A 26,371-nucleotide genomic window follows, 5' to 3' on the forward strand; every position below is an offset into this window, starting at 1 on the left:
ATATATATATATATTATCGGTTTCGTATATATATAAATGTATCGATATGTCTATTTTAGTATGAAATTCAATGAAATTGGACGTATACAGACATATGCATACATATTTATACTTATATATATATATTATACCCTTCGTATAAATATATAAGTGTATATATGTGTGTATTTTAGTAAAAAATCCAATGAAATTGAAAGACAATTGATTGATTCAAGTGGAATGAAGCGAGTGTCACATTACGCATACGTATACGACCCAGAGCAAGGTTCGCCCGGTATTTGCAGCGAATAGTATGTAATCTTTGTGGATTGTCAGCCAGCAGCTGCTGTTGATTTTGTTAAGAAGATATTGAATTTGATGCTGATGTTCTCATTTAGTTAAAGTACCCGAAGTCGAATGTCTACTGTAATTGGCTTCGAATGCTATGTATGTGAGTGAATTCATAATTGAATTCTTAATTGCACTTGTCAATGCTGTAAACTTTGTATTTGTTTTTAGCAAAATACAAACGTATACACGCAGCACAAGTCAATGTAACCAATACACAAAACAATACCATTTGCATATGCGAGAAATCGTATATAGAATCCAAGAAATACAACAAAAAAGTTATTCAAATGTCGGTAGCACAACACGTACACACAGAGCGCAAACAACACAAACAACACACAAACAACAGAAGCACAACACATAACTCACTACATACAGTTCAAATGAAGATACATACGTATACATATGTATGGACTCTTCATATTGGACACATGATGTGGGTTAAATTAAAAAAAAAAATGTAAAACGATATCTCCAATCTACTAAATTATATGAATGTACACGGTGTCTATATTTTTAATCCAGTATATGTACAAAAAAACAAAAAAGTAAATAAATAAAATATATTTGAATGTATTAAAAATGATTCCAAGTTTATTCATGTGCCACAATCTGGAAAAGCAGAAGTCAGTTTCAAAATTTTAGCAAAACGTACGATATAAATATATATATTTATGTTTATATATATATATATATATTAAAAGGTTATGAAGTGATTCGTAAATACCACGAAAAGAGCTCACACATATGTTGTATTAGTACATGGCATATATATATATATATTTATATATATATATTTGCAATTGTTAAAAGAGAAAAAAACATGATAATAATTCGCTCAAAGAAAAAAGAAATATATATATATAAATATAAATAAACAAAACGCAAGACAAAGCGCGAACTTATTAGGTTTCAAAACCGCAGTAAAAGCTAAACAACAGAAAAGTAATGAATAATAATTATTATATAAACATATGATGAGCACAGAAACGCAATGTGAGCAATAGCAGGAAAGGCAAGCCCAAGATGTTGACGTTCAGATACCCTGACAGACTGTATTCCACTGAATTGGTTATCGAGTGCGCCAAGTCATTGAGAATAACAGACAACGCTCTGTTGGGGTAGGAGGCTAAGGTAACACACGTAAGATATGATTAATTATTATGATTTAAGTTGGTTGAGAGAAAAACTTCCTAATATGTACTCAGCGACTGCACGCGTTTTGCGATGTGAGCAAAAAGTGGATTGAGAATTGCAAGTTGAAACTGAAAAACAGAAAATATAACAACATAAAAAAGCGTTGATAAATTTCACATGCCAAAGAACCGAAAGTAAACAGCAGTAACAATCGAGCGATAAAATATATATATATTTGTGGATTAAAAAACATACGCCTTTTCGTTTCATTTCCTTGCCATCGGATGCACTGAGGGCCACGCCCACTGGACACGCTATCCACATACGCTGAGAGTGTCGCGTCATCGCCAGTGATCAGTGCACTCTCGACGACTCAGTTGGCTCTGCCGCTGCCTCAGTCGCTGCCTGCTCACAACTTGTTCGACTGACGCTAACCGTTTGGCTGGCTTTGTGTGCGGCCGCAATCTTTGTCTCAGTCAGCGTACAAGCTTCTAAGCAAGCAGTCCAAGCCGAACGCCGACTGCCACAGATTTCGCTAGGCCAGTTTACCATTTTGGCTCGGGCGCACGCGACGTATGCGTAATTGCAGTGCCCGTTGTCAGTTTGACCAGCTGACGCTGTCCTGTGTCCCACTTTCCAAGACATGCATTATATAGTTTAACTAACGTTCAACTGTGTCAATAAACCCCAGTGGCATTTGACGTGAACTGACCACCAGACTGAAGCTAGTGTGTGTCGCGTGTGTGTGCGTGTGTGCCCGTCTTTCGCTCGAGCAAACATTCCTCAACAGCCGTCAGCGCATAGGTAAGTTGCTTCAGCTTCAAAGTTATGCAAATCAAAGCACTTGGCGCAGTCAAAAGCCAACACACAAAACACCTCAAATCACACACACAAACAGTTATATTCGAACGTGTGCCAAAAAAAAAATAAAATAAACATAAATTAATTGCTTTATGTGCTTGCCGTGGGCGGCAATGCCGACTACTGAATGCCCTGAGCCAAAATCGAATTCGTTAGCTTAAAATCACAGTTTATCAAGTTAGTTTTCATTGTATGCGACATCTGTATGGAAACTTCGAGTTGATGCAATGTCAACAGCTTTCAAATCACACTTACATAAGTATATTTCTTAGCTACATTCAGCTTAAAGGGCTTATCTTATTATTATTTATAAGATATTTAATTTCGTTAAACATGGCTCTTAGATGGCTCTGACTGAGCAGTCAACGTATCCGGTTCTTTGCAGATATGTTTTAAACTTAAATTCGGAAATAAGCAGAAACTTTACATGATTATATTTCGGGAGCATACAACACCTTAGTAGCAATTCTATAGGAAATTCGACTCGAAAACTGTACGCAGCAACGCTTTGAAACAGGAGCAAGGTTCTATTGACACCCACTCACGCACTAACAAGAAACGTATATACATATATACATACATATATATCTAAATATTTATATATATATATACATACATGTATGTATGCATGTATGTATGCATGTATGTTTGAGGTCCGCGAGTGTGGAGTGCAGATCATTCAATTCGGTAAGCGAATCAAATTCAATTCAATTAGTTTGCTCATTGAGCAGCCCATTTTTGGAGCAACTGAATGTCGCAGACGGCCCACGGCCCACGGCCCACGACCCACGACCCACGGCAGCAGCCAGTGCTGCTAGTAACTGGGTACGGCTTCGACTTGATCTTCGACTTCCAGATGGGGCTGCCCACACAATAGCAACAATTGGCATTGCGCCCTGTTTCCATTGACGCCTCCTGGCGACATTCACAGCTCAGAGCTAACAGCTCATATGCCGCTCAGTTACTCAAAACGCTCTTCGATTTGTTTGTTTGCTTTTGTTTTACAGCTATTTTTAGGCACAGCGAAACGCAAAACTCTTAGACGACTGTGCATGACTCACCGCTGAGCTTAAGCCGGGTCTACACACACACCAAACAGCTGCGCCGCGTCATCGTCAACGCCGATTCCATCGCCGACGGCCAACTGCCGACTGCCGACTGCCCACACCAGACACCACTGAGACTCAGCTTTAAGAGCGCTAACTTTATTTGGTGATGGCGTCACAAGATGCCACTAATTACCCAGCCTCAAGGCTGGCACAAATGCGGGTAAGTTCGCTGAGTTTGACAGGAAGCGTGCCGAGCGCACGAAAGGCGTCTCTGAGCGCCATCCACTGCCCATTAATTAAGCTCTGCTCCCATTTTTGGCGATTGGCTGACAGTCAGTGTGACTGTCAATTTCCGTAGCGCGCCTTATATGGCCAGCAGCTGATGTTAGATCTTCTTGTCTAGACTTGAATCTCATCATTTGGCTCTAGCACTTGGCTAAAATGATGTCGCTCTTGCTATAGTTCCCCAGCCCATTCATTTCAGCGCCCAAGTTTGGCATTGCGAACAGCTTAAATAAGAATTAACTAAAGATTTCTTGTAGATATGAAAATATGACACTCTTTCTGGTTTCATCACTCTTTCCTGCCACTCCTCACTCCTCTCACTGCCCTCTCATCTCTCACTCCCTCTCTTTCCTCTCTCTCTCTCTTCTCCCACTCTTTCCTCTCTCTCCTCTCTCTCTCTCTTTTCCCACTCTTTCCTCTCTCTCTTCTCCCTCTCCCTCTCACCTCCCTCTCTCAACCCTCTCTTCTCCCTCGCAGTACTCAGTCCTCTGTCATCTCATACATTTAAATACCTGATATGATCTGACATCACTATCTAAATTTGATTATTAAACAACAAAATATATTAATGTTTTAATGACTGTTTGACAAAAGTCTTGTCCAGCTGACATTTGGCTTATCTTAGCCAATGCTAATTCGTATAATTGTGCATGTTGAGCGTCTAATTAAATACTCTAGGAAATTGTGCTAGTTGTGCCCAAAAAATACCATTAACTAGAGAAAGTTAAGCTATTTAAATTCGACTTTATATGTATATAAATAATCAAATAAGTAGTCGACACACACACACACAAACACAAGGCTCCCTCCTACACACATACAGCTGCCATTCACACACACACAAGCACCCGTAAAAGGGCACAAAGCAAACTCGAAAATTGTTGCTCGAGATTTGTATCGCTGATTTGGGACGGCTTCAGGTGTCGTCGGGGAAAACCCCTTGGGAATGGTCTACACCCCATGGGCTTTGTCACCTTTACGGGCTGCTCTGCTCGCCCGTCTGTTGTTTGAGTGTGCAACAAATGTTGCATGGCTAAACTGGATAGCCCTTCTCTTTCATGCCCTTTTCGGACTGGTTTTATTGTTAGCCAAAGGCCCGCCCTGCTCCAGCTCCATGGCAACCATGGGGTCGTGTTGCAGTCATTGATTTTTGTTATTGGCATGCAGCAACAGCAACAACAATCGAATAACAACAACTATATATTGTGAAGTGCTCAAGCTTATAAAAACAAATTTCAATTTCTACGATTTCTGCTGGGTCGAGCGCCTTTTCGTCCGCTGGCTGGCCATGGCTGGCCACAGCACAACTAGTGATTGAGGACGGGACCATGCCCGCGAACCCCAACTATTTTGCCAAGCCAGCCAAGACGGCTGCCAGGGTTAGCTTCGTGCAAGCGGGTCGGGTGGCGCGCGGCTTTATGTACTGGCGGCATGTAAGTGGACACACAGATTCGGTTTAATGGGCAATTGGGTGGGTTTGGCTCATCGGGACTTTGAATAGACAAACAAGCCGAGCGACATACGCACGTATACATATACATACTCATGCATACATTCAGTTAATTACCACTCGGGGGAAACGGACTTGCTAATGTCCAGTTCCACGTACGTTTTAGTCGGCACGCGCGTCTCGCACGAATCGCATGGACATGTCGCAGACGGACGAGTTCGAAGTCGATGACTATTACGACTTAATGTCAGACTCTCTGCATGATCATATACTGCCGCTGAAGCTCAATGAATCATGGGCAGCCAGGCGACTATTGGAGGCACTTAGCCATTTGCCGCCCAATCACGGCAGCGACAGCAACTCGGCACCCGTAAGAGCCGATCGAGTGCTCGGCCATGTCAAGTGGAGTACCTAGAACTAATTCTACTGCACTTTATTTCAGATGCGCTTCCAACAGAAAACCCAGGAGGAGCAGGAGCTGCGACGTCAAGAACTAAGCCAGACTGTTTCTGTTTCGCCCAGAGCCGAATCCACCCGGCTCATAGGCAATGGCAAAGTACGTCAAATGTTTGACGAGAGACGTCGTGGAGCTGGTATTGATCGCAGCCATCCACTCAAGCCCATTGGCGACACACGCTCACATAGCCTCCAGCAGCAGCAGCAGCAGCAGCAGCAGCAGCTGCAGCAGCAGGCGCAACAGCAGCAGCAGCTGCAGCAGCAGCAACAGCAGCAGCAACAACAGCAGCAGCAGCAGATGGCCAAAGGCTTATCCGCACTGAGCCTTAAAGAGAAGACAGTAACTGGCGGAAATTTGACCAGTGACAACAACAACAACAAAAACAACAACAAGCCCAACAACAAACCCAACAAAATCAACAACAACAATAACACCAACAACAGTAAATATAACGCACTCGGCCCGATAACGAACGCAAATCGTCTGAAGCCAGTGATAACACGCAAAACGCCACCCAAAAAGGAGAAGGAGCTGACAGTTAGCGCAAATTCCTCGCCTCCCAACAGCGGCAGGGTCAAGACTCTGAGAGTAACAACAACAAACAACACAGCAACACCAACATTACAAGCTGTTCGTTCACCAACCGTAAAGGCTCCATTGTCAGAGAAAGTACGCGTTTCGGCACCCAAGGAACGTCAGGTAAGTCGCATCAACATGGCCACGTTCGAATATTCAAAACTAACTGAAATTATGTATTATTACAAACGGCAATAGGCTACGACTAAATCTCCAGTTACCAAAATTCAAATGGTAAGTGCAGTTGAGCGAGTCCACGAATATACGATTACATCACTCGTTCTCTGGATTGCAGGATACAACACCACCAGAAGGTACCAAAGTGTGTCGCTTTTGTGGCCGTCACTTCAATGTCGATCGTTTGGATAAGCACGAGGAAGTGTGCCAGCGAGCCATGAATACGAAGCGTAAGATCTTTGACGCCTCTAAGCAGCGTGTGAAGGGCACGGAAAACGAGAAGTACAGCAAGATGCAGCAGAAGTCCAACTTGAGTCGCTCACAATCCACATATAGCAGCGCAGCACAGCAAAAGGGCCTGAAAACAGGTATTAAGAAAAGCAATTGGCGCAAGAAGCACGAGGAATTCATTGAGGCCATACGGGCTGCCAAAAAGGTGCAGATTCATTTGGCACGTGGCGGCAAACTCAGTGATCTGCCACCGCCGCCTCCTTCAGAGAACCCCGACTATATACAGTGCCCGCATTGCGGCAGACGTTTTAATCAACAGGCCGCCGAACGACATATTCCCCGCTGTGCCACCATGGAGCACAACAAGCCGCGTAAGATTCGTTAACAGTATCTAGGTTTGGGACGTTGACTTATGCCTTTATTACATGTGATAAATGATTTGATGAATATATAACAGCATTAAAGTAATTGAGCGTGTTTTCCTCTGCTAATCTGACAGTATTTCCACATCATTGCTGTTCGCATCCGGCTGGATTTCGGCTTGGGAGAGTGACTGCGTGCTGCTCGTCTTTTCACGTTCGATGATGGCCTTTACAGCGTCGGCAGCCTTATGCATTTCCAAGCCTTCCAGCATGTAGGCCCAGTTCTCGAGCGTGGCATCGTCATCGTCCGAAATCCAATTGGTCAACATCTTCATGCATGCCACGCCGGCTGTAGGATTTTCCATTTGAAAGAAAAGCAACTCGTCATTGCTGAAGCCTATCTTTTTGCCCACCTTCATCCAAGGCTCGCCTATCAACGGTGTTATCTCCTCGATGTGAGCTGCTGTCACCATCAACGGTTTCTCATGTGACGGTGTCTCGTCCACTTCTTCCACGACGGGCTCTGAATCCTCCACCTCTAGGTCGGGTTCAGGCTCCGTTTCCTGCAACGCAACTGATGCGTCATGCTCCTGTTCAGTTGGTGCACTAGGCTCAGTCAAGCCATTATTATTCTCCGACACATTTTCTGTTGTGGTGCTTATCTGCTTAACCAGTTCCTTTTCGCGAGTTAACCGTATGCGCACCACATCCAGATAGTCGGATATCTTGCAGGACGGTTGCGACACGAGCGTGAAAAAATGCGGTGTCTGGCGAGCTAAGAGGCGCAAAGCACGCCACTCGAAAGCAGGATCGCTCTTGTCATGAGGTGTTTCCAAGTATGTCTCCAACAGAGGCAAAAAGTTGCGCTGCTCGCTCTTGCAGGCCTGCAAATTGTCTGGCGAGTAGTTCCATAGCCGAGTCAGATTGTCACTAATAAATCATGATTAGTTAGTTATATATACATATACACATTTTGAAGTGCGGCACTCACTTTCCCAAATAGAATTTGCCACTGCGCGCCGCATCCCGTAGACAATCGCCCAAAGGCCGTTTGGAACGCTTTGGTGGTGAGGGCTTAACTTCTTCTTCGGCGGGCTCGGGTTCTTCGGGTTTCTTGAACTCCTTGCAGCCATCGTTTTTCCAATTGTTCCACATCTCCTCGCGCTGCAGCATATGCTGCACAGTGCGTGCGAAACGCCTGCCATACGGTGGCGTTTCCTCCAGCAGTTTGTACACGCGTTGTTCCGTTTCCTTGATAAAATCAGACTGAGCACTCGTCAGGGTGTAGGTGTCGCTAAGATTAAATGGAAGCTCTTAATGAGTGCAATAGTGTGAAGCTACTTGGGTTAGGGTAGTTACATTTTGAATTTGACAGTGACCTGCAAGTACTGGAACAGAATAAGGAATTGCACCAATACAGCACGCCGAAAATTCGAGTCGGACAATTGGAGTGCGAGCAGCTTGGGATTGGTCAGGAACTTGGCAAAGAAGTTTGTTTCCTTACGCACAGCTATCGAAGCAGCTGCATCGATTGCAGCATCGTCCACGTCTACATCCATAGCCTGTGGGCCCGCGTCGCCATTGGTACCATTGGAATCAGTGTTTTGGCGTATATCTTCCAGTTTAAAGCTCAAAAATGACTGCAGTATGGTGTCAGCGTGCTATGAATATAAAGCACAAGCTAAAGCAATCCTTTGCGATTGATGGACTTTTTTGATTTACCATTTGAAACATCTTCCACTGCGCTTTGCTGTAGCATTGATTAGGATTGCGAAAGAAGTCCTGCAGCGACCAGAACTTACAATACAAATCGTAGTCAATCTTAAGCGGTATATCCTCAGCCGTATCCTCTAGCTCCTTGTTATCAATATCATCGTGGTCCTTGCTATCCAGACCGTACTCGGTAAAGTTATCCAAATTGAACTCGGACACAATGTTCAAGCCAGAGCGTTCCGAGAATGGAAAAAACTTGGAGAGAAAGAGTAAAATACGCCCGCAGAAAACGGTGTTCTGTGTGCGGGACAAACGTCTCAATAGATCGTTGCACATGCGAAGCAAATTGTTCTTGCACGAGGCAAAGAAGATCTCCTCCTTCCACACTTCGACGAGGTCTTCCACAAACTTGAAAATCAGTTCACACTTGTTCAGCGTAACCACATCAAAGGTATCCCCAAGCAACACAACTGGAATTGTATTCGATACAATCTCTGCACGCGCCGCGTCCACAGAGAGACGCACAAGCGCTCCAATGCATTCAACATCATCGCTCAATCGTTTCATAAGCACCTCCCGGAACGCTTGGTCCATGGGCGAGCGTTTGTCATGTTCAGAATTGGCACGAAAGCTGTTATACTCTTTGGTCAACTGTTCCACGTTGTTCTCGGCAATCGCCTGCTCCAGGGCGGTCTGCAAACGTTTACGAGTTTACATTTACCGGTGCAGCAGTTGAAGATTTTCTTGTTTCTCACCTCGAATGCCGCCTGTAGTGCAAAGAAATTGACAGACTTCGTCGTTGTGGCGTCGGCCACTGCTATTTGCGTGCTCATGCTTAATACGTATGTTTTATTACGTTTGTTTTATTTAGTTTACAATTTCAAACAATTGTTGGCAAATGCAAAACAACAATCACAATGTAGAAACAAAACAGTGATGCCAACCCGTTGAATCAATATGCTGAAATTCATATGGTCACATTGCACTTGGTATTTTTATGAACATTTTCAATTTATTTTTGGTAAAACGCTAAAATACTTGTATTATTATCAACACTGTTCTAAGGCGCGATATTCAAATATTCAATTCAAATATTGGTAATTTTATGCTCCTTTTTGTACGCGTTTAATGTTTATTAACTTTCTCGGAAAATTATATATTTATATGTATGTATATTATTATTGCTATAATTGCTCCTTAAAACATAGTTACAACTTGTTACAAGCATAAATGTTACATGTTTTTATTGCTTTCGTTTATGTAATTTTGTTAGCTTTGTTCGTTTATATTTTGCATTCGCTTTTTTTAAAGGATGTGGTGTAAATTATTGAAACTACTAAACACTAGTTACTCATAATTGTTCCATCTGTTGGATTTAAAATACTTTGCCGTACTCTAATTATAATTGTTTTATTCTACATCTGCCACTTAGGAGCTAGAAAAAGTTGTTCAATAATTATAATTTGTGGAGAGTTTCAATGATTCGCTAGTAATAGTAAAGTATATGGTTAAAATTAGGCATTAGGAAGTTTGTTTCTAATTCGATTCAGCATTAATTTAGCTTGAAGATAATGTTCACACTTGTCCAATTGTTACAACTAACTAATGGCATAAAATACACATTAGTGGATCAGTTTTGTCTTCTACTTTCATAATTTGATCATCGTTTTTTAGATTATAAATAAAGGTATTTCAAATCTTAGTAATTGTCAACTAGGAAGATTTTTCAATTAAGTATTCTTAGAGCTTAGTTTTCGATTTTTTCCATTTTTGTTTTCTTTTATAGTCGACGAGGTACAAAGTTATATATACTTGAAAATTAGATGTTTTTTTTTTGTTTTTTTTTTTGTTTTTTTTCTTGTAAGCATAATGAGGTACATATGTATCAACATCATTGAAATTATCGTTCATATAGTACTCAGAGACTTTGCGTGAGAGTCGCGCACAGAAGTTGTAATTGAAAGCGCTTTGTTTTTGTTATTTTGTTAATTACTTCATCATTCATCATAATGATAATTCATAATCATCTTAATCCTAAATACCACAGTCGAAGTATGTACTAATAATACATATACATATGTACATATATCTAGTTACTATATATATATATATATGTATATATATATTCTTATTCATATTGTTACTGTTACAGCACGCGCTCGTTTTATACACGGTATATTTGAGTAGCATTTCGCATTTACTTTATCATTTGTCTCAATGATCAGCTCTGTCCAGCTGCTTGGGCTGCGAGCTGCGAGCTTTTTGCATTTTCCAATTGATTCGGGCACGTCGTGGTTGGGGCTTTAGCAGGAGCAGCAGTGAGAGCAGCAGGATTAGGAGCAGCCAGTAAGCGGGTCATAGGTCCATGTGGGTCAATGTCTGTTCCACTGTGGCATTGGCCACCGAATTGCACGTCTGTGTGGACATCCATTCAAAGTCTTTGATTGTTGCCTGTCGAAATGGAGAAATTACGCTCAGATAATGCTACAGATAGAGATGTTGACTCTAGTATACCTTGTGCATGGAGTAGACGGCCACCACGACCAGCACATGCATAATGTTATGCGAGTTCAGGTAGAAGTCGACCAGGCCGGGGAACCACTTTTCGGGTATTCGCATAGCACCAATAGCACCGCCCAATATGGAGACGCCATCCTGAAACGGGGCAAGAGAATGTTTGTGCGAGACTTGTATTAGCGAGGGCAAAGACAACTGACGGGAACTGTATTGGGGGTTGGTTGTATTTGTATGCTGGTGTTCGAAGGACACCAATCACATCGGTTGCATACGGCCCAGTCTTACACTTGGTCCATATGCAGGTTATGTACATAGGTGTAGGATATATGAAAATTCAACTTACAACTTCAACCTAAGTAATGGATGCGCACAGGCCAGCCAAAAATGTTTGGTAAAAATAGCAAGTTAGTCAATTGGAATGCCTTGACATACGCACCTGCAGGTAGACATGGGAAAGGGCCATGTGACTGCCGCCCACCATTCCTCGGATCCGCAGAAAGGTCAGCACGGAGCGCATGCCAAACGGCAGAGCGAAGCAAAGACGCCGCTGCCACGGCGAGCTGGCGGTGAGTGCCTGTTAAAGGAGATTATATATTGATGGAATAGATTTATAATAGCAATCTAGTTAGACTCTAGAGAGAATCTAAATAATAGTGGGAAATGTTAATTAGAATTAGTTAAGTTAGCTAACACTGGCATAAAAAATAATAGTGGGAAATGTTAGAACAGACTTCTGTCAAGCTGTAAAGTAACTATTCTGTTAAGCTCACATATGTTAGTATTCTGTTAAGTGTGTAAATATAGAGAAATGAAATAATAGTGGGAACAGCTAAGAAACATTATGTTCAAAACTTTACAGTAATATATCCGTTACTTATAATTAAATAATAATGGGAAGTCGTCAAATAAAACGTCTTCGAAGTTAAGCTCGTATTCAGGACCTTTAAATATATACATATGTCTTACCTTATACAAGCCCCATAGCGAGAGCACACAGTATGCGGTTATAATGAACCACTTGAGAATGGGAGTAAAGCACAGCGTTGTTGCCGTAACCAACGGCAAGGCACCTGCAGAGGGAGACAAATAAAGAGAGAGAGAGAGAGAGAGAGAAGGAGAGAGCGAGAGAGAAATGAGCTGTCCAAGCTGAAAAGCATTTCATTTGACACCTGTTTTGGTCAGCTACTAATCAGTGATAAGACGAACAGCACCGACAGCTGAAGCTCAGTTGGGGAACGACAATCGCGCTTGAAACAACGCAATATGAGAGCTGTTTCCGCTTCCGTCAGCAGTTGGGCTATCAGCTGGCTGCCGCTGCTGCTGCTGCTGCTGTCTGTACTAAGCTTTGTTTACGCTGGCGTCTTTGAGAGTCTGAGTATTAATACACCATTAACGCATGAGATCATGCAGCAGGCCAAGTCCGCGGGCATGCGCTCCTACATAAACGGAAGCGTCAAGCCGTGCGATGATTTCTATGGCTATGCGTGCGGGAATTTCGTCAGGATCAATCCGGCGACTCACGAGACGGTCAGCACGGACTTCTTTGAGGCACTCAATGCTGGCTATCAGCGGCGTCTGCGCGGACTGTTCCGGCAGCCCAAGCTGAGCACCGACAGCCCCACCGAGACGCGCGTGAAGTATTTCTACGAATCCTGCCTGAACACCAGTGCAATGAATCATCTGAATCAGCGCTCGCATGTGCTCGGCATACTCAAAGAGTTTGGCGGACTCCCCGCTCTTGAGGGCAGCGCCTGGAACGAGTCGAATTTCGAGCCAATCGAAATGATGGCGCGTCTGCTGAATCGCTTTGGCAAGGAGACGCTGCTGAGCGTGCGCGTCGCTCCGGGCTTGGCCAACAGCCAGATGAACCGTCTGTTCATTGGCCAACGCGATGATCTGGACAGCAGCAAAGCCGTCGCCCTGCACCAGAGCAGTCAGCTGCTGCTGAAGCAAAATCTGCAGCATCTGCTAGGCCTCAGTGAGCAGAGGGCCGCGGAGACAGCTGCGGAAATCGCAAAAGTCAATCTGGAGCTGGCACACGGCATCATTGAGCCGCAGGAGGAGCAGCCGCCCAGCCAAATGTATCGCCTGCGCCTGCTGGCCGACATGAGCGAGAGCTATGGCCCCAAGCTCAATGTTACGCGCCTCGTGCAGCTCTGGCTGAATCATGACTATCAGCTGCCCGTTTACGAATATGTCGAGAGCTATATGTGGCAGGTGAAGAAGATATTGACCCAAACGCCCAAGCGCGTGCTGGCCAACTATATGCTCTCCACGCTGATCAGCGATTACGAGATCGAGCCGGCCGCCAGCCTGGAGAAGCAACATGTGCTGTGCGCGGAGACGACGACGCTGATGTTTGCCGACTTCGTGGATCACATGGTGTATCGCTCGCTGGAGAAACAGAATCCGGATATACCGGGCAGCCTGCGGCAGCTGTGGCAGGAGCTGAAAGCGGCCTTTGACGATTTGCTGCACGCGCCCAACACCAAATGGCTAAGCGAACGGACCCTGAGTGAGGCCCAGGCCAAGCTCAAAGCCATGACCTTTCACATACTCGGCTCAGAGACGCACAACTTTGAGGACTACTACGGCAGCCTGGTGATTAGCAATGCGGACTACTTTGGCAACGTGCAGCGGCTGCTCGAGCTGCGTGCTCAGCACTTGCGCGAGGATCTGCAGCGGCCACCCAATCCCTATTTCTATGACGACTTTAGCACGTCGCCCTTCTACGTGGCGGAGCTGAATCGTGTCGTCATACCAGCCAGCTTTATGCAGCATCGCTACTTCTTCGACGAGGTCTACCCCATGGCGCTCAAATACGGCACCGTCGGCTTCTCAATGGCCCACGAAATGGCCCACGGCTTCGACGATCTGTCGCGCACCTTTGATAGCCACGGCAATCTGCGCGACTGGTGGGAGCGCAATGCCACCGAAGCGTTCGAGGAGCGCAAGCAGTGCCTGGTGGAGCAGTTCAGTGGCTACAGGTACAACGGCGCGAAGCTGCCCAAGCTGCAGTTGCAGTCCGAGAACATAGCGGACAATGCGGGCGTGCGCATCGCCCATGCCGCCTACCTCAACTGGCTGAGGCAGTCGACGCTGGACGGAGAGACGCTGCCTCGCATGTCGCACACGCCGCAGCAGCTCTTCTTTCTGGCACTGGGCCAAATTTGGTGTTCCGATTTGCTGCCAGAGTGGCGTCACACGATTGCCATCAGCGATGTGCACGCTCCGGATGAGGTGAGACTCTACGCGATGATGGCCAACTTTGATGCATTCGCCAAGGCCTACGAGTGCCGGCCAGGCGCCCACATGAATCCCCTGCGAAAGTGCGTTATCTACTGAGGCCGTCCTTCAACTGATTAGAAGCTCTATATGTATAAGCTGTCTGTACTTGAAATATACACTTGTCGTATTCTCATTTCCCATTTCCGAGCTGTGCTCATGCTTACACAGATAGATTAATGCTCACTTACCGAAACTCTGGCTCACCCAGATGCCAACCATGTCCAGCTTGAGCAGCGTGTAGTAGACATTCTCGCCCTTCTCAATGTTCATGAACAGATGATAGACAAAGCTGCCGCACCAAGGCGCCACCGATCCGAATACGTGGCAAAACGAAAGGAACTTGTAACCACTGTCCCAGGGCATCAGCCCCGGAACAATGGCCAGTATATAAAATATGGGTATGGCTGCAAGAATGGAAGCAGAAATCGATCAATAGATAAGAGACTTATAGAGAGATCAAATAGATACAGATATTGATAGACATTGCACATAATAGATATTGCGTAGAATCAGAGCTATATAATATATACGAAATATGCTCGTTCTAATCAACTCTTTTCCTTGATATTTGGTTCGGGAACATGTTTCTTATATATACATGATTGAGATTGTTATGCATAAGCTTCAAGCAGCTCGAAGTCGAACTGAAAATCAGAAAATAAAAACTATGTCAGCTGGCACCGAGCGTTACACTTAGCTCCACATTGCTGAAGTCGCTTATTCTATTGATAAAAAAAGAATAGGAAAGGCACAGAGCATCAGTTAAGTAGGACTAACAATCACAACAATAAGATAGCATTCTAGATTTCAGATATCTATAGCATGAGATGTGCTGATGCGACTCTGTTGCGCTTGTATAAGAGTCGAGTCAGCTTAGGGAGCTCGCTCTCGCGTCGCGCGATAACAGTTTGACCTGGAAAATATATTGTCCACTGATAAGTGAGCTGTTGTGCCCAGACAAAGCGACTGTTGCAGCTCAGTTGAATTTTTGGCCGGGATCATGTTGGGACGGCGTCTGAACGCTGCGCTGCTGCTGGCTATATTTTGCCTGGCCGCAGCCACAGCCACTGGGGCCATGCCCGCGGAGCATGCTAATGCAACCATACGCGATGATCTCACCACGGAGTACGCCAAGCAGATTATACGCCAGTCCAAGGTGGCTGAGATGAAGGGCATGCTGAACACGAGGATTGCGCCCTGCGACGACTTCTACAGCTATGCGTGCGGCAATTGGCATCGCCAGAATCCTGCCCAGCTGTTCGGCGACATAATGACGGATACATTTCAGTTGATTGTGAAGGGATTCGATCGACGACTGCAACGTCTGCTGCAGTCGGGATCAATGCAATCGGAGCTAGAGCAAAAGCTACAGAGCTTCTATCGCTCCTGCCTGGTAGCAGATGTACATGATGCCCACTATAAGCTGGCGCTGCAGAGCATCTATCGTGAATACGGCGGATTTCCCGTAATCGAAGGCGCGAGCTGGAATGCCTCGAGCTTCAGCTGGTGGCGCACAGTTGCGGACATTCAGCACAAATACGGACGGAAAATCATACTGGCCGTGGATATAATGGCGGACATTAAGAATCATACGCTGAATCGAGTCTATCTGGGGCCGCCGGACAACAAACAGACCATCAGCATACTGACCAGTCTGGAGACTAAGTCGCTCGCTAATTACCTCATGCTCTACTTTGGCGTTGACGAGCGCTTGGCCCGGGGAACCGCAACGAAGCTGATCAAATTGCAGCGCGATTTGGACGATGGTAGCATTAGCCAAGGCATCAGCCTGGCAGATGATCTGACACTCTACTCCGTGGCCGAACTGGAGCAGCGATATGCGGAGCTGATCAGCATCAAGGAGTATCTGGGCCTGGTGCTGGGCCAGGAGAACGTGCCGGAGCACATATACATCTACAGCGAAAGGTACTTGAATAAAACGTTAAAAAAGCTCCAGAAGACGCCCAGGGACACAATTGGCAACTTTGTGATCTGGCAGTTGCTGGAGACCTACCAAATCGACTACAAGCCGAACGAACTGCGCAGCTGGTGCACGGAGCAAACCAAGAAGCACTTCGCCAAGCTTACCGATCACATGATCTATGAACGCTATCGCAGTCCCGCGGCCGAGGCGGAGGTAAGGAGCGTCTGGCAGCAGATACGTGAGACGTTCCGGCAGCAATTGGCAGGCGACAAGCTCGACTGGATTGCGAACAAAACTCGAGAGCTGGTGATTAATAAATTGGATCACATGGAGCTGCACATCAACTCCTACGACAACGAGGACTTTGAGGGACTCTACGGCGAGCTGACCATGGACAAGCAGAACTATGTGCACAATTTGCAACAGGTGCTCATGGCGGAGGCCAAGCGCAGTCTTAGGCGACAGCACAATCCGCCCACCTCACTGGAGGCCACGGATGTGCTCAGCTTCACGCCCGCCTACAGCATATTGGCGAACAACATCACGATACCCGTGGCGCTGCTACAGCCGCGCTACTTCTGGGACGCCGACTACCCGCAGGCGCTTAAGTACGGCACCTTGGGCTACCTGCTGGCGCACGAGATGATACACGGCTTTGACGACGAGGGACGCAGCTACGATGCCAATGGCAACTTGGCGCCCTGGTGGGATGACAAGTCGCGCTACGAGTTCGAGGAGAAGCGCAAGTGCTTCCAGGCGCAATATCATTCCTATAAATACGGCGGCGCACGATTGCCGGAGAGCGTACAGCAGTCGGAGAACATTGCAGACAATGCGGGCGTTAAGCTGGCCTACAAGGCCTATCAACGCTGGCTGGAGCAGCAGCCGCCGGAGCTGCTGCAGCAGGAGCAGCTAGCTGGCCTCGAGCTGAGCAGTCGGCAGCTGTTCTTCCTGAGCTATGCCCAGCTCTGGTGTGACGATGTCCAGTCCTTGTTCAAGACGTCCGTGGCCACGTCGGATGACCATGCGCCCGGCATGTATCGCGTCATTGGACCATTGTCCAATTTCCAGGAGTTCTCCTGGGTCTACAACTGCTCGCAGCAGGCGCCCATGGATCCAGAGTTCAAGTGCGCCGTATACTAAGCCAGCTGCTCTGAAATGTTAATCCCTAGCTGTAGGCCACTAATAAAATGAAACGCTAGCTTTATTAATTTACACTTTTGCCGTACAGCAGGCATCTCTGTTCGGGATTCATGGGCGATTCGCGGGCACAGCCGAAGACCCTGGCGAAGTCCGCCAAGTTGGCCAAGGCGCCCTGCACGCGCAGCGCATTGGGCGTTCCAGTGAGCAGCAGCGACTGCTTGTCCCGGAACTGCTCGTTGGCATCGTTGCACCACAGCTGGGCATAGCTGATGAAGAACAGCTGCTCCGGACTGTGGCTCAGCGAAGGCAGCTGCTCCGTTGTCAAGGCAGTCGTCGCCAGATTGGCCAAGTAGCGCCTGTAGCCCAGATATGCCAGCTGTATGGCCGCATTGTCTGCCATATTGTTGTCCTGCAGCTCGCTGGATGGCAGATAGTTACCGGCGTAGCGCAGCCGTTCGTACTGGTGCCGATAGCAGGACTTGCGCTTGCCAAACTCAGCCAGCGTTGCTGCATCCCAGGCGTCGCGTGTGTCCAGGCTGTGAGCCAGCTGCTCGGCCATAATCGTGCCCAAGCTGCCGTAGCGCAGAGCACGTGGATAGAAACGGGACCACAAAAAATTGGGCTGCAGCAGGGCGACTGGCAACAGCACCTGGTTCTCCAGAGGATCGTATGCGGGCCCAGTGGGCACCACAGCCGGCGGCTCCAGCGCACTTCTCTGACTGAGCACAGCGCCCAGATTGAACAGGAAATCATGCGGCTTCAGCTCCAGCGACTTGTAGCGCTCCGTGAAATTCAAATGCGCATATCCATTGACCAGCAGCCGCGTGGCATTCACTTGATCCAGCACCAGGCGACGCGTGTCCAGGGACAGCCACTCGGTGCTGTTGCTGTGTTCGAGCAGGTTATAGAAGCTGCGCTTGATCTGCTGCCAGACGGCGTCGATGTCGTCCAGGGTGGACGCGGCGCCATATTGACGATAGGCCATGTTGGTGAGCAGCTCCGGGAACAGCTGCGTGGCGCTGTCCATGCACCGGGCCACAACTGGCGCCGAGCGATCGTAGTAGAAGTGCTGCAGCAGCTTATGGAAAATGTAATTGGCCAGCGCTTGGGGCGGCGTTTGAGCCAAGACGACCAGCAAGTGCGCCTGGTAGCTGTCCACATGCTCGTATAGCAGCTCGTCCGGCTGCAATGGACGCTGGAGCACCAGTTCAACGTAGTGCGTGAGGTTGAATGTGGGCGCATAGGCATTGGCCAGCTCAGCAGGGGAACGCTGCTCGGTCAGCACACCCAATGGACGACTGGACATGCCCTTGGCGAGCAACGATTCCAGCTCAACAATTTGCTGCGCTGTCTGACGCGCCAGCGACGCCTCCAAGCCCAAATGCTGCTCTAGCTGAGCAGCAACCTCGTGTGGCGCTTCCACAGCTGAGCGTGGCGGCTGACCCACATAGAGGCGCCTCCGAGTCTGGTTCTGCAGCTCTGGCGCCTGCTGTAGCAGTAGCAGTATATCCAGTCCATATGTGCCCTTGATCTGCGCCACAGTGGCCAGCCAGTCAAAGGCCTCGGCTGGCCAAAGCTGGCCGGGCAGCGCCAGTGCAGGCATGCGTCCAAATGCAGCAGCAATCTCCTGCAGCTGCTGGCGATAGAGCGGCAGAGGCGTCTGCCGGTAGCGTAGGCAGCTGGCATACAATTGCTTCAGCTTGAGCACAGCTAAGTCGTCGCTGTCCTCGTCGGCCGGCTGCTCCAGCAGGCGCTGCTGCTTGTGCCGGTAGCCGTTGGCCAGCAGCTGCTGGTAGTTGGTCTCACGTGGCTGGGCCGCATGGGCTGGATTGATTTTGGGCCAGTTGCCGCAGCTGTAGGCAAAGAAATCCTCACAGGCATCCAGCTGCGGCTGCATATAGCTGCGCATCTCCGCCGACTTGGCCAGCCGCATCACGCGCTGCACATAGGCGCTGTCGTTGTGCTGCGATATCAGCTGCTCCTGCAGCTGTATCTGTGTGTCCAGCTCTGGCAGCGACAGCAAGTGCCCGGCCACACAACTCAGGCACAGCGAGAGCAGAGCAGCAGACAGCGCACCGAACCACACGCGTCTCATGGCTAAAGAGCAACTGAATCGCCTTCCGCAACGCACTTTCAGCCAGCAGCTCCAGCGCCGTTCAGCTGAGAGCTTTTCCTTATCGCCTATGACTGGTCATTGGTCTGTATAAAAATAGTGCCATAGCGAGGGCAGCGTGATTGGGTCACAGCTCACGTCGCCTCTCTCTGTATTTTATGCCCATTAATTGCATTGTGCCCAATGAATTCTAATAATAAAACTTTTCTTATATAATCTCTACTCGTCAGCCCATTCTATTGTTTGGCATTCCAGATGAATATCTATGGTCTGTTTGTCTAGTAAATACTTTTATTTCGACTATTTGAATTCGAATTATTGAATGTGCAATATGAAATGTAATTTAACTGATAGTTAAGCCTCTTTTTTAACTACTTGTCAAATCCTTGAGGTCGTAAATATTTCATTTACAATTACAAATTATTATTAAGACTATAAAACTCGTTTCATGACTGTGTCAAACTGATTGTTTAGCTTGACAAGCACATTATGACATCAACTGTATCTTGCTGCTAAGCTGTTTGTTAACTTTGACAGCCACTCGTTAGATTAAGCATGCAATTTGTTCGTTCAGTTTTTAGCTGTGATAATAGATTAGGTCTTTCCAAACGATGCTCAGTCAAAAAGTAGGTTTTTGCTAGATTATTGTATTACAATAATATGTAATATAAGGAAATAATATATTGTTTTCGTTAAGTAATGATTGAACATCACGGGAAGCTGATTGAAATGCCAAGTAAATCTGAGAATCAAATCAGTTTCGAGAGGAAATTAGCTCTGGATGAGTTATAGTAAAAGCTTTCTCGACTCATAGTTGCAGGAAATTGGCGTGGGTAAGTACATATTATAAAAATATATACAAATATATACTTGGAGACTTGCAAATTGTTTGGGCGGCTGCTTTGTGATTGTGGATCTCAATTGTACTGAAAGAGATAACCCAAACGGGGTCGCATCAAAGCTCGGCCTGCTTTGCTCTCATTTATCGCCGACGTAACAAGTGTGTGTGTGTGTGTGTGTGTATTTGTGTGTGTGTGTGTGCTCACAGCTGGACTCGAGACTTATAAAACCTAAAGCTAATGCGCTCAGTCAACAATAAGAATTACAATAAATAACAACACGATGGAAACGTTGCGGTTCCGTGGAAATCACCATCTACGGCTTTTGTTTTACGGACTGCTGATATTGCTCCGGTTGCACTGCGGCTGCCGAGCAGCGGTTGGCCGTGCGGATTTGATAGGCGGCAGCAAGCTGGCTGCTGGCTACATTGATGAGGTGATGCAACAGGCCAAGGCAGCGGAAATTGCCAGCTTCATGAACGAGAACGTCGATCCGTGTCAGAACTTCTATGAGTTTGCCTGCGGCAACTGGGCGCGCATCAATCCGGCGACCACATTGAATAAGGTATCAACGGGCCTATTCGAACGCCTGACAGACGGACTCAATCGCAAGGTGAAGCAAACGCTGAACAGCGAAAGCGACGACCTCGACACTGAGGAGGATGTGCAGGTGAGAAACTTTTATCGCTCCTGCATTGAGGTGCGCAGCGTGGACAGCAACTATCGACAGAAGATGAAGGATTTGATAGCCGAGTTCGGCACGATGCCGGCGCTGGTGCCCGTTGCTGACTGGCAGGAAACGGAGTTCGACTGGCTGGAGACAGTGGCGCGCATCGCCTATCGCTACGGCATCGTCATCATACTGGGCGTTGAGGTGACCAAGGACTTTGCCAACAACGAGGTGAACATGGCCTACATTGGCCAGCAGGAATTTCCGCTGGAAACGCGCAGCATGTACCTAGACAACAGCACAGCCATCTACAGACACAACTATCAGACCAACATAGCGAACAAAGTGAAGAACTTTTTGGGCTTAACGCGCTTGAAGTCGCATTTGTTGGCCTCTGAACTGCTGGATTTTGAGGTGGAGCTGGCTCGCGGGCTGATCAATATGGCAGATGGCCTGGACCTCCCCGACATCGCGCAGCTGTCAACCATCGCCGAAATGCAGCAAAGCTACGGACCCGACTTGAACGTGGAGCGCTTGGTCAACATATCGCTAGGCGAGCAAATCAAGGACAATGTCTACAACTTCAATCCGCAGTATCAAGAGAATATGCTGAGTGTGATCAAGCGCACGTCCAAGCGCATTGTAGCCAATTATATATTCTTTCGCTTGATCGATGAGTTCATCATGGAACCGGGCAAGACGCTGGCCAAACGGCAGGAGAAGTGCATAACGCTGACCAAGCAGAACTTTGCCAAGAATCTGGACAACATGATCTTTCGGCGCTACAACAACAATGACACAGCCTCCGACATTGAGCTGATCTGGGATCAGCTGAAGTCCACCTTCGAACAGACCCTGCAGTCCGACGAGTCCCTAAAATGGATCAGCCGACAGACACGCGAATTTGCCATCGAAAAACTGTCGGCAATGACGCTCGAGGTGAACTCGCATGCCAAGGAAAACTTGACCGAGGATTTTGCCGGACTGCGGCTGCAGAGCGAGGACTATGTTGAGAATCTGCGCCAGACCCGGATGCTGGCCGCGATGCAAGCGCGCGAGCAGCTGCACAAGCCAGTCAAGCCGCTGGAGGCGGGCGATCTGCTTAGCTATACGCCGGCCAATATTCTAGTGGAGAACATGATCAAGGTGCCGGTATCGCTGCTGCAGCCGTATTATCTGTGGGCCGCCAGCTATCCGAATGCCATTAAGTTCGGCACGCTGGCCTCTTTGATTGGCCATGAGCTGATCCACGGCTTCGACGACACCGGCCGCAAGTTCGATGCACGCGGCAACATCAACGACTGGTGGGACGAGCAGTCGACGAGCAACTTCGTAACGAGGCAGCGCTGCTTTTCGGAGCAGTACAGCCAGTACGTCTACCATGGCATCCGGCTGCCCAAGTCCAAGTCTCAGTCGGAGAACATTGCGGACAATGGCGGTGTGCGCCTGGCATATGCCGCCTACCGCAATCTGCAAAGCACTCTGGAGCTCACCGTCGAGGGCCGGCGGCAGCTGCTCAAGGAGAAGCTCCCCACCCTGAACTACACCAACATGCAACTGTTCTTCATCAGCTACGCACAGATCTGGTGCAACGATGCTCACACCCGTGTGCGCAGTCTACAGATATCCGTCGATCAACATGTGCCCGGCGAACTGCGGGTGATCGGGCCGCTCTCGAATTTCGATGACTTTGCCAAGGAGTTTCAATGTGACGCCGGCACGCCCATGAACCCCCTCAAAAAATGTAAAATTTACTAGAATCCAAAGCTCCAACTGTAAGCCCCATTGCAGAACAGGTAGAGGAAAGAAAAGGCGCGGAGCCCGGGAGAAAAAGGACGAACGAGAAGGGAGGAGGGAAGGCGAAGGAGAAAGAGAGAGCAGAGAAAAGAAAGGAGGGGGAGGGCGCGAGCGGGGAGAGGCCCAAGCGAAGCGCGAGCGCGAGCGCGAGCGCGGAGCGGAGCGCGAGCGCGAGCGCGAGCGCGAGCGCGAGCGCGAGCGCGAGCGCGAGCGCGAGCGCGAGCGCGAGCGCGAGCGCGAGCGAGAGCGCGAGCGCGATGCGCGAGCGCGAGCGCGAGCGCGAGCGGAGCGCGAGCGCGAGCGGCGAGCGCGAGCGCGAGCGCGAGCGCGAGCGAGCGCGAGCGCGAGCGCGAGCGCGAGCGCGAGCGCGAGCGCGAGCGCGAGCGCGAGCGCGAGCGCGAGCGCGAGCGCGAGCGCGAGCGCGAGCGCGAGCGCGAGCGCGAGCGCGAGCGCGAGCGCGAGCGCGAGCGCGAGCGCGAGCGCGAGCGAGCGCTAGCGCGAGCGCGAGCGGCGAGCGCGAGCGCGAGGCGCGAGCGCGAGCGCGAGCGCGAGCGCTATGCGCGAGCGCGAGCGCGAGCTCGAGCGCGAGCGCGAGCGCGAGCGCGAGCGCGATCGCGAGCGCGAGCGCGAGCGCGAGCGCTATCTCGATCTCTATCTCTATCTCTATCTCTATCTCTATCTTCTATCTCTATCTCTATCTCTATCTCTATCTCTATCTCTATCTCTATCTCTATCTCTATCTCTATCTCTATCTCTATCTCTATCTCTATCTCTATCTCTATCTCTATCTCTATCTCTATCTCTATCTCTATCTCTATCTCTATCTCTATCTCTATCTCTATCTCTATTTCTATCTCTATCTCTATCTCTAGTGACCTCTTCATGCTTTTTCTATATTTACATGAAATTGCATTTAACAATAATAAATATAATCAACCACGTGTCGTTTATAATTGTTTTAATACAGTCGAATGAATGTGAGTTGGTGCTTCATTATTATGCACAGGTGTATGCATGTGTGGACTACCTGGAGACACATACCTGTGTAACTGTAAAACCAATTATTTAGCAATTCCTTCTGTTACACAGTGTCGCTTGTGGGTCGTAAGAAAGGTCGGTTGGGGCAATCTATTTATGTGCATTATGCGCTTGCACTTGGCTTTGACCGTGATTGTTAATGGCATTGAGACGGGTCGATAAATGAGCAACAGCCGTGCTATGTGGCAAGGTGGCGCGGTGGGGTGCGTGGAGAGATTCGTAACACTTACCGTGCGTCAGTATGTTGATGGTCTCGTTGTGCCAATAGAAGAGACTGAGCAGGCAGCCCTTGAAGGTCTGCAGCGGACGGTATCCTTTGAGGACATACGGATTGAACTGCAGGTATTTGGGCATGTCCTGCCAGTGGAGCAGCTGATCCATGTTGGCCGATGTCATCGTTGCGCTGCTGCCTGTTGCTAGGGTGGCTGTTGTAGCTGCTGTTGTGGTTGCAGCTGAAATGACGGATGCAGTTGTGGTAGTTGCCGTCGCTGTTATTGTTGCTGCTGCTGTCGGAGTTGTTGTTGCTGGTGCTGGTGCTGTTGTTGTTGCTGTTGGTGGTGCTGTAAGCAAGGCAGACATTGGCGTTGTGGAAGCGTTCGTGGAAGACGTTAATGTTGTGGTGTTTAATGACGCCAGTGCTGACGTTAGATACTCCGCATGTCCGACCTCGCCACCGGGCAAGTCCTTGAGACCGTTCATGACCATGCCATGCGCCGCATATGGCTCGCCATTGCCGGTGCTGCCGGCTAGGCCATCGGCAACATCATGACTGATGCCACGAATGCGCGCCGGCGTTGTCGGCGGCGTGGCAGACATTGACTCGACGGTGCTGCCCAGGCAATTGGGAATATCGTGCTCAGAGCTCACGTTGCATGGAGCTGGCGCAGCGGTCGCAACAGCTGCCGGCACGTAGCTAGACGCCGGCTTTACTTTGGGCTTGCTGATCAGCTTGCTAGCAGTGGACTTGCTGACCGGCTCGGTGCTCAGGTCAACAACAACGGCAGCAGCGGCAGCGGCAGCAGTGTCCATGCTCCAAGTATAAGCGCGTTCAATTGCCGGTTCTATAAATTGGCGGCAACAGCAACTGAAATCAAAAGTTCACGTCATGAATTATTAACTAGGGCGCAGTGCTATAAAAACGCTTCACATAAAACTCATGCAATCCCCCAATCATTCGCCCTCTCTCCCTCCCTCCTCTCTCTCTCTCTCTCTCTCTCTCCGTTATCCTCGCAATCGCATACATACACACCCACACACACACGCACACTAGCGTGCGCGCACACACAATCGGCCTTTTATGTGTTACGTATACGCCTCGTTGTCCTGTGCCAAAAAAGCACGTGCTTATATACGAAAAAGAGACCAGGACAATGTCAACACACAGGCCCAGCTGCCTCGTGACCCAAAAAAGGATTTGCGGCCATACGTATGTACACATATGTATGCACATACAGACATAGATTGTGTTTTCGAATGCTTCTTCTTTTATTTTTGCAGACACGGACTATTTTGTTAGGTGGCCGAAAGTGAATATTTATTGTGAATCACGCGACTTGCAGGTTGCTGCCTCTTTAGTAAAAATCGATAGGCTATACTTACAACTGGCATGCGCCTCGTTCAAAAAATAAATGTTAATTTCGTTCAATGCAATTTAATGGCAACAAAATGGCCAATAAGCGCAACAAAATTTTGCATGCATTCAGACCGCAATGCAGCTGCTGCAGAAACTTCGTTTGGAAGCGTGTGGGCGGGGCGCGGGTGGGTGTGAACACGTTTTGGATAACTTTTGGTATAGCTGCTGCTATGAACTTTGACTAAGTTGGTGGCTTTTACGGCTTTGATGTGGGCGCGGCATACCGTTTGGCAGACACTCGTTTAATTATTCAACCATTAGACGCGCCTCAATGTTGATTTCTTCGTGAATTTTTAATAGTCTAATTATTTTTTTTTTTTTTTTGATTTCGTTGCGGACACGGAAAATACTACAAGGCGGGAGCAGGCTTCGCAGCGCACGTTGGCGTAAGCACGTCAATATCTGACTGAGGACGATAACGATACCGTTATGCTTTGTATTGTTATGCAATTGAATTGCCAGTATTTTCGTTAGGCGCCAATAAGAAAAAACGGGAGCGCGCGCGCATTGCACGACAGCTGATAAATTTAAAATCATACACAGTGGCAACGCCTTCCACTTGTTCACTAACACTGGCACTTCTAGCCATTCTTAGAAATATTGTGGCAACGCTGTCGTGCTAGGAACTGAGCAAGTCAGCTGCTGACGCGCTTGGCTTGGTAGCAATTCAATTTTTTAAACGTCTTAATTACAGTAGACTTTGCTTTTGTTATCATAAAAGAGTGTAGATTTTGAATCGAAAGTTGTACAATGCTTTTAGCTTTTGTGAAAAGATAGCAAG

General features: G+C 48.0%; 7 protein-coding genes across 9 annotated transcripts; 4 read left to right on the forward strand and 3 right to left on the reverse strand.

Annotated features, from left to right (window-relative positions):
* The first annotated feature begins 1,936 nt into the window (after window positions 1-1,936).
* Window positions 1,937-7,025, forward strand: LOC111598723 (zinc finger C2HC domain-containing protein 1C). Of its 2 annotated transcripts, none has more exons than XM_023314125.2 (5): window positions 1,937-2,271; window positions 3,336-3,597; window positions 5,555-6,268; window positions 6,344-6,379; window positions 6,441-7,025. In XM_023314125.2, the coding sequence occupies exons 2-5, from the start codon at window positions 3,544-3,546 to the stop codon at window positions 6,936-6,938; spliced, it is 1,302 nt and encodes a 433-aa protein (XP_023169893.2). In that variant the 5' UTR covers window positions 1,937-2,271; window positions 3,336-3,543; the 3' UTR covers window positions 6,939-7,025. The 2 variants fall into 2 exon arrangements, with proteins under 2 accessions (XP_023169893.2, XP_023169886.2); XM_023314118.2 differs by lacking the exon at window positions 1,937-2,271 and adding an exon at window positions 2,917-3,015.
* Window positions 7,026-7,027: 2 nt separating this feature from the next.
* Window positions 7,028-9,556, reverse strand: LOC111598713 (THO complex subunit 1). The gene is made up of 5 exons (XM_023314106.2): window positions 9,384-9,556; window positions 8,638-9,321; window positions 8,275-8,576; window positions 7,907-8,209; window positions 7,028-7,845 (listed from the first exon to the last, which is right to left on the reverse strand). Exons 1-5 carry the CDS (start codon window positions 9,459-9,461, stop codon window positions 7,041-7,043), a joined length of 2,172 nt encoding a protein of 723 aa, XP_023169874.1. The 5' UTR covers window positions 9,462-9,556; the 3' UTR covers window positions 7,028-7,040.
* A 1,221-nt stretch (window positions 9,557-10,777) lies between these two features.
* Window positions 10,778-25,580, reverse strand: LOC111598914 (progestin and adipoQ receptor family member 4). Of its 2 annotated transcripts, XM_030224907.1 has the most exons (8): window positions 25,557-25,580; window positions 24,188-25,041; window positions 14,622-14,837; window positions 12,112-12,215; window positions 11,582-11,719; window positions 11,489-11,497; window positions 11,143-11,283; window positions 10,778-11,079 (listed from the first exon to the last, which is right to left on the reverse strand). In XM_030224907.1, the coding sequence occupies exons 2-8, from the start codon at window positions 24,984-24,986 to the stop codon at window positions 10,984-10,986; spliced, it is 1,503 nt and encodes a 500-aa protein (XP_030080767.1). In that variant the 5' UTR covers window positions 24,987-25,041; window positions 25,557-25,580; the 3' UTR covers window positions 10,778-10,983. The 2 variants fall into 2 exon arrangements, with proteins under 2 accessions (XP_030080767.1, XP_030080768.1); XM_030224908.1 differs by lacking the exon at window positions 11,489-11,497.
* LOC115483350 (neprilysin-1) lies at window positions 12,252-14,614 on the forward strand. The gene has a single exon (XM_030224906.1). It carries the CDS (start codon window positions 12,409-12,411, stop codon window positions 14,488-14,490), a length of 2,082 nt encoding a protein of 693 aa, XP_030080766.1. The 5' UTR covers window positions 12,252-12,408; the 3' UTR covers window positions 14,491-14,614.
* Window positions 15,386-17,568, forward strand: LOC111598571 (neprilysin-4). Its single transcript, XM_023313875.2, has one exon. It carries the CDS (start codon window positions 15,434-15,436, stop codon window positions 17,498-17,500), a length of 2,067 nt encoding a protein of 688 aa, XP_023169643.2. The 5' UTR covers window positions 15,386-15,433; the 3' UTR covers window positions 17,501-17,568.
* LOC111598578 (phosphate-regulating neutral endopeptidase PHEX) lies at window positions 17,542-19,655 on the reverse strand. The gene has a single exon (XM_023313887.2). The coding sequence runs from the start codon at window positions 19,593-19,595 to the stop codon at window positions 17,565-17,567; it is 2,031 nt and encodes a 676-aa protein (XP_023169655.2). The 5' UTR covers window positions 19,596-19,655; the 3' UTR covers window positions 17,542-17,564.
* On the forward strand, window positions 20,715-22,910 carry LOC111603655 (neprilysin-4-like). Its single transcript, XM_023321336.2, has one exon. It carries the CDS (start codon window positions 20,736-20,738, stop codon window positions 22,878-22,880), a length of 2,145 nt encoding a protein of 714 aa, XP_023177104.2. The 5' UTR covers window positions 20,715-20,735; the 3' UTR covers window positions 22,881-22,910.
* Window positions 25,581-26,371: the final 791 nt, after the last annotated feature.

The sequence above is a fragment of the Drosophila hydei genome, unplaced genomic scaffold, assembly GCF_003285905.1.
Source record: "Drosophila hydei strain 15085-1641.00,03,60 unplaced genomic scaffold, DhydRS2 tig00008119-arrow-pilon, whole genome shotgun sequence".
Classification (NCBI taxonomy): Eukaryota; Metazoa; Arthropoda; class Insecta; order Diptera; family Drosophilidae; genus Drosophila; species Drosophila hydei.

Bases quoted from the DNA above. Each gene is read 5' to 3' on its own strand.
- LOC111598723 (XM_023314125.2), top strand. From the start codon at position 3,544: ATGGCGTCACAAGATGCCACTAATTACCCAGCCTCAAGGCTGGCACAA. The intron at 3,598-5,554 runs GTAAGTTCGCTG...ACTTTATTTCAG, and splicing joins CAAGGCTGGCACAAATGCGG to ATGCGCTTCCAACAGAAAAC. The intron at 6,380-6,440 runs GTAAGTGCAGTT...TCTGGATTGCAG, and splicing joins CAGTTACCAAAATTCAAATG to GATACAACACCACCAGAAGG.
- LOC111598713 (XM_023314106.2), bottom strand. From the start codon at position 9,461: ATGAGCACGCAAATAGCAGTGGCCGACGCCACAACGACGAAGTCTGTC. The intron at 9,322-9,383 runs GTGAGAAACAAG...AAACGTTTGCAG, and splicing joins CACTACAGGCGGCATTCGAG to ACCGCCCTGGAGCAGGCGAT. The intron at 8,577-8,637 runs GTAAATCAAAAA...TTATATTCATAG, and splicing joins AGTGGAAGATGTTTCAAATG to CACGCTGACACCATACTGCA.
- LOC115483350 (XM_030224906.1), top strand. From the start codon at position 12,409: ATGAGAGCTGTTTCCGCTTCCGTCAGCAGTTGGGCTATCAGCTGGCTG.
- LOC111598571 (XM_023313875.2), top strand. From the start codon at position 15,434: ATGTTGGGACGGCGTCTGAACGCTGCGCTGCTGCTGGCTATATTTTGC.
- LOC111598578 (XM_023313887.2), bottom strand. From the start codon at position 19,595: ATGAGACGCGTGTGGTTCGGTGCGCTGTCTGCTGCTCTGCTCTCGCTG.
- LOC111603655 (XM_023321336.2), top strand. From the start codon at position 20,736: ATGGAAACGTTGCGGTTCCGTGGAAATCACCATCTACGGCTTTTGTTT.
- LOC111598914 (XM_030224907.1), bottom strand. From the start codon at position 24,986: ATGGACACTGCTGCCGCTGCCGCTGCTGCCGTTGTTGTTGACCTGAGC. The intron at 14,838-24,187 runs GTAAGTGTTACG...CCATTCTTGCAG, and splicing joins CATCAACATACTGACGCACG to CCATACCCATATTTTATATA. The intron at 11,720-12,111 runs GTAAGACATATG...CTCCTTTAACAG, and splicing joins CGCTATGGGGCTTGTATAAG to GCACTCACCGCCAGCTCGCC.